General features: G+C 36.1%; 1 protein-coding gene across 2 annotated transcripts in view; it reads right to left on the minus strand.

The window, feature by feature from the left end:
* Window positions 1-14,190, minus strand: part of LOC116177615 (hemicentin-2) — a 155,973-nt gene extending 141,783 nt beyond the window's left edge. For both annotated transcript variants that reach the window (XM_031496629.1, XM_031496634.1), the window contains exon 1: window positions 13,902-14,190. In XM_031496629.1, the coding sequence (XP_031352489.1) occupies window positions 13,902-14,034 (133 nt within the window). In that variant the 5' untranslated portion in view covers window positions 14,035-14,190. The remainder of the gene's footprint in view (window positions 1-13,901) is intronic.
* Between the last annotated feature and the right edge of the window lie 1,689 nt (window positions 14,191-15,879).

A 15,879-nucleotide genomic window follows, 5' to 3' on the forward strand; every position in this document is an offset into this window, starting at 1 on the left:
TGCCTACTCTTAAGTACGTAATTTAATCGGTAGATCGTATTATAATGCAACTCCATAATTATATGCAATACCAATACCGCCGTATATCATCAATCCTGAAACTATTTTACATTTGGGTTACAACAAGCTACTACCTCCCGTAAAATAATATACGATGTGAACAATGTTTTGATTGGTTTCAACATACCTTAAGAATAACAATAAATATTATGGTAATTATTAATCTAAACTTTAGCATACAAGTCTATGCCCTGATAATACCATCGTATAAAAAATATACAAACAGTTCCCAAATCCTTATTACTCCTTTAAAGTTTAATTCATTAATATTTATGAGGTGATATTTTCTACATAAATTTAAACTTCAAACGTATTTTAATTTCATAGAGTTTAATGTGTGTTAAATTTTACGATCTTTAACGAGTTATACAAGCTGACGAAATATTAAATATGTTTACATATAATTGATTATTTATCAACTAAGCTGCTCTTAAAATTGCTACTTTTAATTGATTTTGTTCGTAATATACACAAGATGAATCGACGGATTAGTATAAAATTGGCTCATTACTTCTAGCTCGCACTATATTAATGTGCACTGTGAGTTACGATCAAACTTTTTTGAACTTTTCGTGTTACTGTAACCATTTCCTATTGAAAACCGTACAAAAAATTCAAATGCAGCTTGCATAGGCATAGACACTTTGTCGCATACGTGTCGTCTAAACTTATTGAGATCAAACACGTTTATTTTAAAAGTAAGTGATTTCGAAACTAAAGCTCGCTTCGTTTCGGAAATTTCTACTTCTCTTTAATGTGACTAGGGTCGGTTAAATATAAATCTGATAAATGTTTAAACCATTTACCTCAAGGAACTTATGTAAGACGGTTTCGCGAAATCATCACTCCATATTTAGCTTTGCGAAACCTCGTTTAAACGTATCTGCTATTTAGAATTAGTTACTACGAGCGAAGAAATTAGTTGAGGGGAGGGCTGAGAAATGAAAACCGCATTTCAGACCAGCTTAGAAACTCATGTTAAAATGAATATTAGTACATTTAAATAGTGCACGAATCTCGGCGAAAATAAATGCAGATACCAACGTCTGTTACTTTTTTTTCAAGCGAGCTTCTGGAATACGTAACAGAATTATTATTCCCTGAAAAGTCTTTAAAAATGAGACCGAACCCTGAAAATCCAAACAAACGAGCGTACCGAAAATAAACTAAAAGACGGCGAGCTATATTTCTGTGACATTAAACTGACATGTGCGACGAAAAACCAGGTGCTCACAATTTTAACGTTACTAAGGATGCGGTTGAGTTATGCCTCGACTTTTCGTGTTTTGTTTTAGTTTACCTACGTACGCAAAATAAAGTAAAATGCATACCGCCGGCTTAGCTTTATTAAATAACGCTTCAAATTATCTTAATTTATAGTCCGCTTAGGCTTTGCTGACCACAGAAAATGCATTAGTAGCAGGTGGTGGTAACACACCTAATAAACTGCTGCAACTGTATATAAAAACTACCGAAGCTGAGGATTTAAGTATTGGGGTTGCGGTGGTATATGAAAAGTGAATGGATTTCTTTGTAGTAAAATGGACGTTGTACAATTAAGTAACATCCATAGATTTATACAGAACGCTTTCTAAGAATAAATGAATCAGAACCCCAGCAGAGTTTCAAAGTGTCGTGTGCCAGAAACTGGCAGTTTGCCAGAGTATAGTGACGCCTGACGAGAATAACTGTATATGTATGCGGGTTTTCAACCTTAAATTCTAACCATTATTTTCAAATATACGGGCGTGTTTCTGAATTTATATAAAAATTTCGTAATTTAGTACAAGATTATGTTTTAATTAAAAACGGAATACTGTAGTATCCGCACGGAAGCCATTTAGGAAGGACCGCAAATATTATATTAGCGGGGTATTGAAAGGGCTACACCCGGAAATGCTTACCGTTCCAGCTCCCATAGTTGACAAAACTTATTTTAAATGAAATAATATTATGTAAGGACAACTCTTAGGATCGTAAAACCGATTTATAGTTAAAACTTGGCGCCATTGTTCGAATTCTATGCACCGCGGGCGCGTGCCAATGAATCCTATTGTTCACATCTGGACATCTTCTAGTCCATTGAGGAGGATTCGAAATGTTTGGCTTAAAAATAGTTTAAATTTCATAGTAACGCTTTTTGCCACTTGACACATTCCATCTACAGAGTCATGAATATTTTAAACTGCCAGTTAAACATTGCACTTCTAAGGTACGACTATTACATACAATATTCGTTTCTCTTTTGATATCACCATTTCGAAAATAGTCTCTTTGCCGCAGTTTGCTTCCATTGTTATAGACCATACTCGGAATAATGCAGACAATGTCTTCATTGTTCCGCTGATAACTTATGACATTTTAACATACGTTGTATTTGCAAACACACCAGTTAAGTTCTAATATGCATATGCTCCTACACTTTCGAGTGAAAATGAACGAATTCGCATTTGAAATGTGGAATGCGGTTAAGAATGTGTATTGCTTTAGCAGTTTTTGATTACTATTCGGTGGTAGCAAAAGCAAATTTATATTTACCTTGATGTAAAAAGAAAATAAGAAATAAAAACCGAGCCCGTTATGAACGAATACCATAAATTACACTTCTTTGATGTGCTTTCTGCCGACTCTTCCCTACCGAACTTCAATGAAAAATCTAACGGGATATGTGTTCGGTTTTTTCAGTTTTCGCATCTTCATTTCCTAAATGACATTTTTATTTATGAATCGAACAGAGGCTTATAAATTAAAAAAAAAAGCGAATACTTTCAATAATTAAATTGCGGTAACAGAGAAGATTTTGCAAAATCGGAAAGAATAATAATACATGGGAGTTTATTTACGTTGTACCGCACGCTATAAATACATGGCGTGATAAAATGAAATTTCTATTGTAACATTCACCTTCTACACTTTTATATAAACTTTTGTTGTTAGGAAGATAATTATTTGCCAAGAATAAAATAGAATCTATAAAAATAACTACAGGTCAGTGTTCTTTGTTAACAAAATTCTAAGCATTTATTTTGAAAGGTGCTATCATGCCCATATTTCCCGGATCCGGTTATGGATAGAATTTTTTTTACATTTTTAAATTGAAAAACCTGCGCTTGGTTGTCTGATTAAGGGAACAGCATTTTTGTAACATGAAATAGAATTTTGACTAATATTACATCGGGGTGTGATTTTAAAAAAATGTTAACTACAAAACATTAGAAAACCAAGATTTTCTTGCTTAGTACCGCTCATCCCAACAATTCAAATGGCTGTAGAGGAAGTGTATCTTGATACTCGTATTGCAACCAAGCTGTTGGAAGTGCGACAACATGTCTTTAACGTGCTCCATCATTTTCTCAATATTAGTCGTACAAATAATTCATTTTCATCCTTTATCAAACCTTCTCATTTGTCGTCCATAAAAAATTCGGGCTTTTAGTTTCCCTGTACTCATGTTATGGAACTTTTTAGAGTTGAAATTGAAACAGTCACCATCCTTGTTCAAAACTTTGACAAATTGTTTCATGAACCCTAGTTTGATATGCAGGGGTGGAACAATAGCTTGCCTAGAAGGCCAGTCTTTTCTAACCTAGTGCTCTGCTGTCTTACAGACAAATAAATAAAACAAGGATATTTTGTATGGCCCCCTTGTTGTACGAGAAGAAAAATCGAAGATATGTTTATATCAGCCAGTGTTCGTTGTACTTGATTTTACCCATAATAGAAGCCATAGTAGCATGTTCTTCGATGACTTTTGTTGAATTTGCAATGGGTTACAAACCAAGCTTATTGCCGTTGTGCATAAGTACACATTTCAGGTTACCTTTAGAGGAATCAAGCCTCAACGCCATTCATTCGGATCATATTTTTCTACTCCCATTGCTTTTAATAAACCAGGAACAAAGTCAGCTTCAGAAACGAATTAGAGCAAATCACTTTCTCTTATCGACTTATCACCGCTTGACTTGATTTACCTACCCTTTTGTACGCTTATACAGATAACAAATTAGGGTGTACCATTTGCACCGGTTTGTTTTATTAATCCTGTTTATATCGACTACGCAAAAACATCCTCATGATTTAAAAGTTCCCGCCAGATCCTCAGTGTGATACTTAAAATGGGGTCTTTTTTTTATTCGACCATAATCTAGAAATCTAAAAAGGTTTTCGTCTCAAGGAGAGTAACTAACTTTAGCACGTTTTCCATGCATTTATCAGTACTTCTCAATTATTTTTAAAGTTAAATGTTGGTTGTTATTTGAGATTAAACACAATGTTAATCATATCATTTGTATTCGAGATCAATGTGAGTTTTTTTCAGAATTATTTGATGTTTAAATAGTTGGCTTTGATTTGTATTTGTAAATTTAGATTAGGGTTAATCGTCTGGAATTAATTGTGTGAAATGTTTTGTTAAAGTTTATCTCAAGTTCTCTCCAGTTAGTGCGATAATATTTCGTTATCGCTGCTTACGTTGTGAAGATAACCGATAAGAAAACACAGGTGTTTCGAAGACACAAAGTCAAGTACGGGAGAGGCGGAAATTGAGAGAGGAAAGAAGTGCCAAATAGCAGAGGAAGACGTGAATCGGGGCTTGTTTGGTGGCGATTGGCAGTTTCGCCGTATTTGAGCGTATTATTGCAACACTCCGTCTTGCCGGTTGTACAGTTTTATAGAAGGAAGTTAGTTCAGTGCCCCAACAGATTCTTACACCGTTTAAAGTGAATTAAAGAAGTGAAGTTTGCGAAGAAGTCAGTCGGAGTGTTATCTTCGGCTTTCACAGTAGCCCTTAAAGGGGTTTTTCCTCCATCGAAGAGCCAATTTTACATCTGTAATACCAACGAACTTGATGTCGTCTAAATCGAAATTTAGATGCAATCCCGAAGTAACATCATCAGTTGGTTTTTGTGTTTGTTTGTGCATTCTGTTTGTGGAAAATTGCCCCCAGATATTTCGAAACAGTTTCAAGGTAATATTAACATTTGTTTAATTAATTGCTTCAATCGATGGCTTGTTGCGTAGTATGTATACTCTGAACCTGGGTGCCTATATTCCCGCCTTATTGATTGACTGTCTAAAAAATGTTTCAGCTATAAATGATCTATTGTGTTTAATCTAGGCCAATCTACGACCTAGATAAGACTTGTCAGCTAAATTTTTCTGTTGGTACCCAGGGTTATGCTAGGCGTTTAAATAAAAATTTGTAATGTAATTCCTTGGAATTGTGGAGTTGGATCAAGGCTGCACAGTTTTCTAGAATTTAATCAAATTAAAGGCTCATCAAGATTTTTCGTAGTAGTGGATGCTAAACGTGCTCCGAAAAATTATAATAATTTCGTATCAAAGATTTTGATAGTAGCTGTGTTTAATTGAGCTAGCTGGATAGGTGTTTGACAGTTTGCCATTGCACATAGCAATATATTGAAAACTGTAGGAGTAGTTGAGACCTTGTACGGACAGAGAAAGTGGCTGCAATAGACCAATGTCGTTGGAAAATGCGCTAAAAACAAAAGCTGTTCGAGAAAAATTGAGTTTTGGTCCCTTGTGTTATTTTATTATTGCATTAGTGCTACAGCAACATTCTGTTCTTCAGTGTCCCTTGAACAAGGAATACTCGTGTACATTCCGCAACAGCATTTTTATGAGAAATTTTCGCCCTTGGTTATGGAGAAAGCGGAAATTGGGCATCGGATTATTGAAACATCAAGAAAGTAACTTTTAAATGAATAAAATGTAAATTTTGACGTATTTTAAAAGAAAATAATTCTGAATAAAAAATTTTTAATACCTACCTAGGTACATAACCTGTCAAATAATTAATAGGAGATCCTCAAAACAGTAAACATTCAATGTCAATTATCATATTGTTCATAAATCGTTTTTTCCGTATTTATTGCTGTGAATATTGTAATATATGTTTAATGCTTTACAACTCTCTTATTAAATAATTATGATATAAGATTTTTTGTTTAAAATTACAAGATATTCTATTTAAAAAAAAATGGGTGCTATTGTTACGTGCGGTCGACCGTATGTTAGCGGTCTATTGCACTTGTGCATTGTTAGGTGTGGTCTACCCGTAGCGTTCCTTTATTGCGATACTGGATTATTATTTTCGTTCACCTACCGATCACGTTCGAGTACGGACCGGTGTCTTTTCTGCTTGAACGAAACTCGTAAATGTCAAAAAATTCACTGACGCCATCTTTCGGTGGACTCGTTCGCGCCAGGGCGCGCAAACCTAAAGGCGCGTTAATTTAATCACGTGGTTTTTTTTGAATATGTATACACTATACAGTTCTATCAGAATTTGAAAGTAGAGTATTTTTGTTTTTTACGCTTTTTTTCCTATATCCAATAATAAAAGGAATATACGCTTGGAAACGCAAAATCAATTACACTGTATATCTTTGCCGTTCTAACACCTAACATTTCTGCTAACAAGTGATTTTGATCGTCAAGAAATCTAACGGCACGTGCAGGTAGCAATGATCAGCGCTAATCCGTTTTTGCAACTTATTCATTTTACCGACTGTAGTAGGGAATTTGGATTAACGCATCGATTCGGTAGTGCAAATGCTTCATCATTGAAAAGTCACGTGACCAAACGAAATACAGTAGCAGTAGACATGCGTTTTATTTTGTTGGTTAAAATACAAAGTTTGAACTATTTGGTTCGCCAGTTTACGTTGTTGTACTACGGAATTAATTGGAGCCAAGTTACGATGGATAACGAACCCAAATGACGTCTAACCATGTGGTCTGAAAGTCGCAGAGCGAAAATCCAAAAATACTTTTATCGTAGCCAAAAACTCCTCTTGAAAATTTTTCCAGATTACTGGTTTTGACCAACACCAGACATGATGGTTGACGTTTGTCAAGTGATAGCATCCAAGGAGAAGGTAATTTATCAGGAACGTGAAAGAAGGAATGCAAAAAAGCAAATATGAATGTTGAGCAACACAACATACAAACATCAGTGCGGAATGAGTAAAACCGTTATCCCCCCCTTTCAGATAGAGGAACCTTCCAAAGAAAATGGAAACGACGAAAACAAAATTTGGGTAAGAAGTTAAATATGAGAAAGTCATTTCCCCACAGCATTGAACCCATTCGTCGCTGACCAGTGTTTCCATAGATACAACAAACACCCTCATCCATCAATTTATTATTCAACTTATCATCCATCACGCATTCACTGACACTTTACAGGAGCAAAGGAACTCAATAACTGTCTCCCAACCAGGCAAAAACCTCAACAACCCTCCCCAGAATCTCATACAACACTCCCTCTCCCTTGTACTTAGCTGATGTTACTACAAAGAAAACCCACCTCAAGATAAAGAACAAAAAAGAGAAAGATGTAAAGGCCCAAGTAGAGGAGCAGGATATTACATTCGAAAACGACAAAAAAAGTTTGAGTGTAATTCCATTCAAAAATCTCCTATCAGCTCCCAGCTAACCGCCTTATAAATAACTAAGCTGGCAAAATAATAACTCATATGGGCCGAATGTACAAAAGTTAATCAAAGCTTAACGGTGCTGTTAACTCATTTGTTTCGATAAAAAAATGACATTTGCCTTGATTAAATTAGTTAATTTAACGGAACTGTTAAACCCCGATTAAGCTCAAATTCGTATGCAGAAAAAAGAATTATCGTATGCGTTTTCTAAAATTCTTCTCCATGAGGAGAGTGTAGTATTCCAGTCGAGCATTCTTCCACTTTTGAAGGTGGTAATTTTTTTAAATTGCTGCAAACATGACCTCTTATTTTTGATTTGGGGTCTCCGTTTTGGAGCAATTATTCCACGTTTTGGAGTACATTGACAGTCAGGTGTGGAAGAAAATGAAAAGGATAGGTATTTCGAGCCACTGCAAGAATTATTGCTGGGGCGGAAGGTTCCAATAGCAATACCGACTCGCCATCTTTAAAACAATGTTTTTATTACCTAAGCAATTTCAAACTTTGATTTGTAACATAATAAGAGGCTTTACCATAACACTCATTATCGATAGCACTTGTGGTGCCGGTGATGCTGCTTTCGCTTCCTCCTCCAGTTTCCTTCTCCCTACCTTGGAAATAAGAGGTTAGGTTACTTTTTCACACTTTTTGGCAAGTAAAGCTTCTTCTTGAAGCTTTTCTATATTTTGTTGCGCCATTTCCCTATCGAAAGCTTTTTAATTGCCCTCGATACCTTTCTTTCTAAAACCGTACCAATAATTTAATACCCTATTTAATCCATTGCTTACATTGCTCTATGCATCCGCTTTTCTTTCACTTCGTTTTATGATATCATAAAAATGCTTCAATTGCTTTACTGGTTTTTTGGTGATTGATTCGGAAATGAAATCTTCTGTGACGAACTGTCATGGGCTTGATGTTTCAGAAATGCGGAAGTATTTGAGAGCTCGTCACTCTGAATTCTAGTTTATAATGTTCCTTACTAAATTGTTAAAAAACGAGTAATCGGAATTGTTATAAGACTGAAGGCATGCAGCATCGAGAGGCCTAAAGGTGAGAAACTTTATCAGGAAGCAGTGCTTAATTTATGATATTTTAGCTACTGTAATAAATTATTCTAGCAGTTAAAAATATATGTTGGAATAAGCTCCACTTTCAATAAAATTAAGCACTCAATGGAAGTTTAACCGCGCGGAACTTTTATTGAACGAACTCGGGACATAGTCACTACTATAAGAAGACGGTAATATTTGCTTATGATTCAATCAATTATTTGCAGTAAATGTTCTCTCTGCATTTCGGTAAAGTTTTAGCCACGGATCTTGTTTTTTCCATTGTTAACACAAACATATAAATTGACTATTAAATTACAGATACCAAAAAAGAAAAGCCTTCTGCACGATCCAAAAAGTAGGCTTTGTAAAAAAATTACGTACGTTTCCATAAAAGTACAACGTTGCCGGCGCCAATTTTTACTAAATACTAAAGGATAGGAACATCGGAAGACAATGAACGCCAGGAGAAGAAGCTATCACTAGAAAGCAGAGTTCCCTCTAAGGCAGAATACCAGTGGCCAAGCTGTGGCCGTACCCGTTCGGGTCGGATAACACCCAGTTAGCCGCCCCCCCACAACCCCCCCAATCCACAAACTCCACCACATTGTTTGGCATATGTCGCGGCCCAGCGCGATGGCAACAAAGTATAGTGATGAAACGTCCCTGATAGTGCCTACCAGGGACGCATCCTCACGACAGTTGACTAAATCCTGGGAGAGGCGGCGACGCCAGGCATATGTCAAAGTTTCAATATTTAATCAATGCTTAATCACCTTGGTTAGTTAATCAAGAAGTTTTTTTGTTTTGTGCATACCAATCGAACTTAATCAAAGATTTAATTTAATCATATTGATGAACTAACGGCCTGATTGTTTATTGTTTGTGCATTCGGCCCATAGCTTTTGAATTGCATAAACTGAGACCGGGTCACACACAGGAAACAAAAAAAATATCTGGTCATCATATTCAATATATGGCTTTAAATCCTAAACATGCCAGATTCCGGATGATTTTCCTTCGTCCTTCTTGGATATATAGTGAATGGGCCTAGAAATTTGGGTGCTAACTTTCCGGTGTAGTTTTTGGTTGCATCCGATATAGTTTTATTTCGGAGCCAAACCTTACTCATTACTTAGTGCCTAGCTTAGTGCTATGTTCACGTTTTTTGTCATAACTTTAGAATTCCTTTAATTTTGCGATTCTGCCCTTTGTTTGAGTCGGATTCCTGGTGCTTCAAAAAGTGTATTTCCGTCAAAAAAAGTGGGGGGGGGGGTCATTTTTTACCCCAATTAAAGACCTCCCTTACTAACGTGCAAGTGGTAATGAATTGATTTTGAACAAAATTGTGACTTCGCTGAAGTTCCACTAGTGGCCCATTAGGTAGGTATGTCATTATATACGCATGAACGGACAGAAGCAACGATCTTCGATTTTGAAGCTTGTGAACTGAATTATAACGATCTAAGAGCATATATACATACACTTCGATTTCTTGTCCTATGCTTTGTTCCGTGACTCCATGGAGGCGCGCCTTTCGAGATGTGAATCTATGCTGTACAATCTTAATTGTTTGAACAATAAACCACCAGTACATGCATAAAACGTTTATTATCTTTGTACACATTGCCTTTGAAACAGATACATTTTGCACAATTTGACTGATTTGCGCTGTTACAGCATCAGAAAGAGAGAAACTGATAATAATTATGAAAATAAAGTCTTCGTGGCAAAATTAGATTAACGAATTAGGTACGCGTGTAAAACTCAAGAACTCATTCATTAATCGTATTATTAATTTCACTTTCCTATATTAACCCGCCTTTAAAACATAAAACGATCCAACGTAGTAAAAAACGAAACCATCTGCCGTTCGCTCATATAATCTCACGAAAATCTCGAATTAAAATAACATAATATCACATTATTTGAAGTTACTATTCCATAAGTTCCAGATGCTGCTAGATTTTAATATACGATCTCAATATATTTTATGTGTAATAACCCGCATCAATCTCGAATTGATATTATGTTATTATTCCATTCGCATATGAACGAGTTGACTGCAAAAAGTGTACGGCTTCATTAAATTAATGGCGCCTCTTGTAGGCTTTTATTTAGTATGATTAAAGAACATTCCAAACTTTTTCAATTCGGCCAATTTCCCTTTAGCAGTACAGAATTAGAACAAATAATCGATATTCATTCAAATGAAGATCGCCCAATTACTCATTTAAGGGGCGATCGCCCTTTCGCAATTAGCAGTTGGTCCAATTGAAGATGAGTAAGTAAATTGAATAATTGTATGTAAAATATTCGTGGGAATAATAAGTTGAACCGCAAATTAGTAATTTATTCGTGGAAGTAATACGAGTCATTTACAAATAGGTACAAATAGTGGAATGAATTACTGTGTTCATATTCCAATTTAAAATATTTAACTTCGTTGTCATCCTTAAAACGGGCAAAAAAAATTCTATGTGATTAAAACCGTTTGTCGGTGCCTGGGATAGCTTTAATTTTACCACACACATAGTTTTTGCTTCCTTCTGGTAAGAGAAAAGTTGCTCATGTATCTATTAAATGAACTTTTTTCAGTCGGGGGTTGAAACGAAATGAAATACTGGCTCTTGCAGACACGTGTGTTCTTTTTAATAATGCCATACGTACGATTCACGGCACAAATTTACAAATTTAGGCTAAACCACATGCCAATAATATATTTTCAACCCAATCAATTGAACCGACGCCAAAACGAGAGATTTATGCTAGATTGAAAATGTGTACTGGTCTAATTTTGAATGACCGAATTTTATTACGGTTTCTGTACTGGATGTTTATTTATTTATAATTAAAATTACTAAAAATAACACCTTACTTTTCAAGTTACGGGGGTAATTGAAAATTGTTTATGTTACACTTTACTACGTTACTTCTTATAAATAAACTAGAAATATTTCAGATATTTTTGTTACTACGGAAATATGTAAAATATTTTTAGCGTGAACTGGTCTAAAAAAGCTATGATCAGCTGCTTTAGAAATGTACGATAAACCCAGTATTAATTTTATTAATCCGCGTTCCATATTTTTAGATGGAGTTAAACGAAAATCTCGCGTGTCACTTTTTAAATTATTTTGAGGCAACATACGATTACGAGAGTATAAATTAGTTAAATACAATTCCAACTACAAAAAACATAATCAACATGTGTGGGTGCACTAAACAGTTCCGTGACCTCACAAATGTTAAGGTAAATTTTTTCACGCTAATTTATATTTAGAATTAAATAATAAATTTCTGTAATTTTGCAGCTGTTTTTCAGGTCTATTTTCTAACTGCAGTACACCAGGTGTTACGGAAACAATTTCGGTAATTAATTATAATTATCTCAAAAATCAATGTTGGTCATTCACGCAAAGGTAACAGAAACCACCCTCCATTTAGACGAAATTTATCTTCCACTTTTAAGAAGGGGAGCGCTGTTAATTAAACGTAATATATATTATTGTTTGTTCAATGCTTTTAGCACGATATATAGCCTATCGGTTTACATTTAATTAAAATATAGTCAGAGTCTCAAATGTGTAGTGTGTCATTAATCGTTTTACCCTTACATATATTAATATAGACAGAAAATTGTAACAAATTGACAAATTGTCTTATTGTAACGTAACACTTCATTTTAGACCTGTTTATTATTTTTAGATAGTCCCTCACTAATGCCACAAGAAAGAATCTTGCTTAGCATGGCGATTTATCACTTATTTATCAATTTTGTCGGTGAAACGGCGACACGCTATCGATCTAACTAATTCTTTACCTGGTGCTTTCCAGTGTTACGACGGAGATTATCTTACATTCAGAAGTAACGTATAAAACATGAAGTTTTGCATGTGGTAGGATCATAATCATAACCTTCTTGCCATAAAGAGAGAGTACCATGCAGAGTACAGCGTTTTAATTTTAGGGACTTGAAGTCTTTGATGGGTTGATCCGCAGTCTTCGTAAGTATGGAGAGCTTGATGATTTAGAGACCGTAATAAAAAACAATGTAGCCCAGATTGGCACGAAAGAGCTTAAAACTTACCTTCCGATAGCGATAGATAACTGTGTGCTAACTAGAGGATAACCAAGGCCCCCTCAGTGTTGGGTCTTGTCGTGGTTGGGGGGTTTGAGTGGTTCAAACAAGCCAACAGTCACCTCCAAACAATCCTCCTCTCATGAACCCCCAACCTTGAGTCAGAGGCAGGCTAGAGCTATCTCCGGTCAGGCGGACAAACGAGTAGGCGGATAGAAAAAAGAGGTCGGATGGCTCAACACCGACCCAATCGCCGACGAAGAAGGGAAAACTACAGCCCCAAACAATAAAAGGCGGGCCCAGTAAGGCTAGAGAACCGCGCAGCGATCATAGATACCAATGACCCTCTGGCTAGGCTTACGGCTAACCAGGCGGATATGGTACAAAGTCGCCTCGTCAAGGTTCTGGACCAGTATCTTTTCACCCTAAAAGGCGCTACACTAGCACTCATGTTGAGGGGTTGGAGGTACTCGGGCGAGAGATCTTAAGAATCTCGTGCGAAAATAGCCATTCCCTTGAGTGGTTGGCAACCTCCCGCAATTGTGGGAAGCTGTACACCTAAAGGTAGTGCAGGAAGACTGCCTTCCTAGACTCCGCAAGGTCATCTAGGTCTCGGGGGAACCTGACGACCTGGTGGGGGTCAAGTGGCTCAGAATTCCTGGGCAAAGGTAGGCAACTTGTGTCTCTGTGGCCTAAAACCAGACCCTCGCGGAGCGCTGCGAACAACTCCCACATCCGTCATGGAGGCCCTTCTGGGTCTGCTAGATTTCCACGTGAGAGAGCAGGTTACTCTGGCATCATTGCATCATCAATCGGAAGGTAAGCAAGAAAGTATGGCATTAACCCAGAGTATTAAGTACAACCCGTGATGCTTAACTCCCCTACATGATGAAGATGTTGCTGAAACATTACGCAATACGACATACTGATGGACTCTCTCTCTCAGAATTCTTATAAGTACCTTTGTATTTATTTATCCATCCACGTACAAAAATGTATCTAACAACTACGATCCTGGTAAATAAGAATGCCAAAAATTAACTATTTGTAAATTTGAGACGAGGTAGTTCGTAAATCTCCTCTGGTAAATGTTTCATGTAATTTTTACATCATTGTATGCAAAGAAAAGTTTCCGCCAAGAAAACAGTTAAAAGTCTTAAGAAAAATTTCAGGTAATATTTCTTACATTTAAGGAAGTCAATTTCACACGTCCGCGAATAACGCAACAAATTTCAACCAAATACTTACAAAGTGTATGAGACTCGGGCGCCGCCTCATTATCATTCCCAAATGTGACATCCAATAAAAGTAAAAATCCAATAAGCAATATATATTGACATTCATTAATTTGAATGCCATTTTTGCAAAATTCCACGCGCATCTCGCACTTAAAATAAACACATAAATAATAGAAATTCGTTCGCGTACTCGTTTAACCCATTTTTTTTTAATTAGAAAATCGCGTTCAGTTTCGCCCGTAGCACTTCATATACTGTTTACGAACTCGTACCTCTTCGCGCCAAAAACGCATTCTCGACTAAACGCATGTGACTTAAAGCGTGCGGGATAATCCGAGGAAACCCTAACATTAATTTTAAGTAGCAATTACTCCTACTCCAGTTTTTTTATAGCTAAATTTATTAATAGATTTATGCACATTTTGTAAATTGCAAATGGCTATTTCGAGATTGCCGACCTAAGATATTGATTTTATGATGATTGAAATATTAACTGACTAAACAGAAAATAGTCCAACTTATAGAAGTGGTAGTCGATTCTACGCAGTGTCACTAAATGTAAAAGGGTCTTATTACAGAAAATTAACCCCTTAAAGTTTGGAAGCGTTCGAAAGCTATACATACTCGCACTACTCCAGAACCTCTAAACGCTACTGCAGAATAAAATTCATTATCAATGAAATACGTCTCGAGACGTTAATATTTAATTGTGGCTCTTTACAATTTCGAATTGAATTGTAATTTTGGCAAGATTGCAACAGAAAAAATACCTTGTTAGGTTTCCATATTAAGCAATCTGTATGTGATTCGGTTGAAATTAGAGGAATATTGTTCTGAATACGAATTTTAAGGAAATCGAGAGCCATTGTCAATTAAATAGAAACAATTCGAAGAAAAAAGGATTAAAAAAATACAAAATTCTTGCTTACGATTAATTTTTGGCATTCGTAAGTATGAAACAGTTGAGTACAAGTTGTTGGAAACGAATTGGTTGAACATGTATAACAGAAGAGGGCTACATGCAGCATGTTTATATCACCAGATAATTACTACCAAAACTCCCTCGTACCTCGATAATAAAATACGGTTCTCATAACAACTTCATGATTTCTGTAGTTTACCTAACCATAAAGGTCGATTCTCACTAAGGCAGCGCGTCGCAGCGCAGCGCGGCGTGGGATAATGCTGCTTACAATTATATGCATACTATAAGGTCGCGCCGTTCTCATTTAAGCAGCGCGGCGCCGCGCTTCACGAAGCAGCAACATCGGAATTGCTTTGCGAGCATTGCAAACGCACTGCGCTGCTTGCTGACGCACAGATGTGAATCACAAAGCGTGTAGGAACTTGCAGAAATTGTCATTTAGTACTTCGAAATGGACGGTGACACAATTGAAAAATTAATTTCACTGGTCAATGAGTATCCTGAATTATACGATATGAGTAATAAAAATTACAGTAACCAAATCAGACGAGACAACATATGGTCAGAGATTGGAAGAAAAATTAATAAAAACGGTGAGTACCTGTACCTAATTTAAAAAATAAAACATGTCAAGCTAAACATACGCATGGTTTTATTGGCAAAAAATGTGATAAATGTATAAAAGCAATTGTTTACAATATTCCTGCGTTAACAGTGTCCATTTGCCAAGGAACGGTACCTGCAGCCGACGTAAAATATTTTGTAAAATCTTCTCTTAATTGCATCAGTATTTACCACCAATGTGAGGTAAATTTATAAAAATTGGACGTTCCTTTTCGGAGTTCTCTTCATCTAAAGCATTCAGAAAAACGTTGTCGCTTCGAAGAAAGTTATTGAGACATAAACTAGATAAAACAATTTTATCTACATTATTTGGATGAACTTGTATTTTATTCAAAAAAACTCGGAACTTTTGACAAAGAATGCCAAAAGCATTTTCTGACACTCTGCGCGCTCTAGAGAGCCGGTAATTGAATATCTTTTTGTCTTCAGAAAGTCCCCG

Source organism: Photinus pyralis, unplaced genomic scaffold (assembly GCF_008802855.1).
Source record: "Photinus pyralis isolate 1611_PpyrPB1 unplaced genomic scaffold, Ppyr1.3 Ppyr1.4_LG1, whole genome shotgun sequence".
Lineage (NCBI taxonomy): Eukaryota > Metazoa > Arthropoda > Insecta > Coleoptera > Lampyridae > Photinus > Photinus pyralis.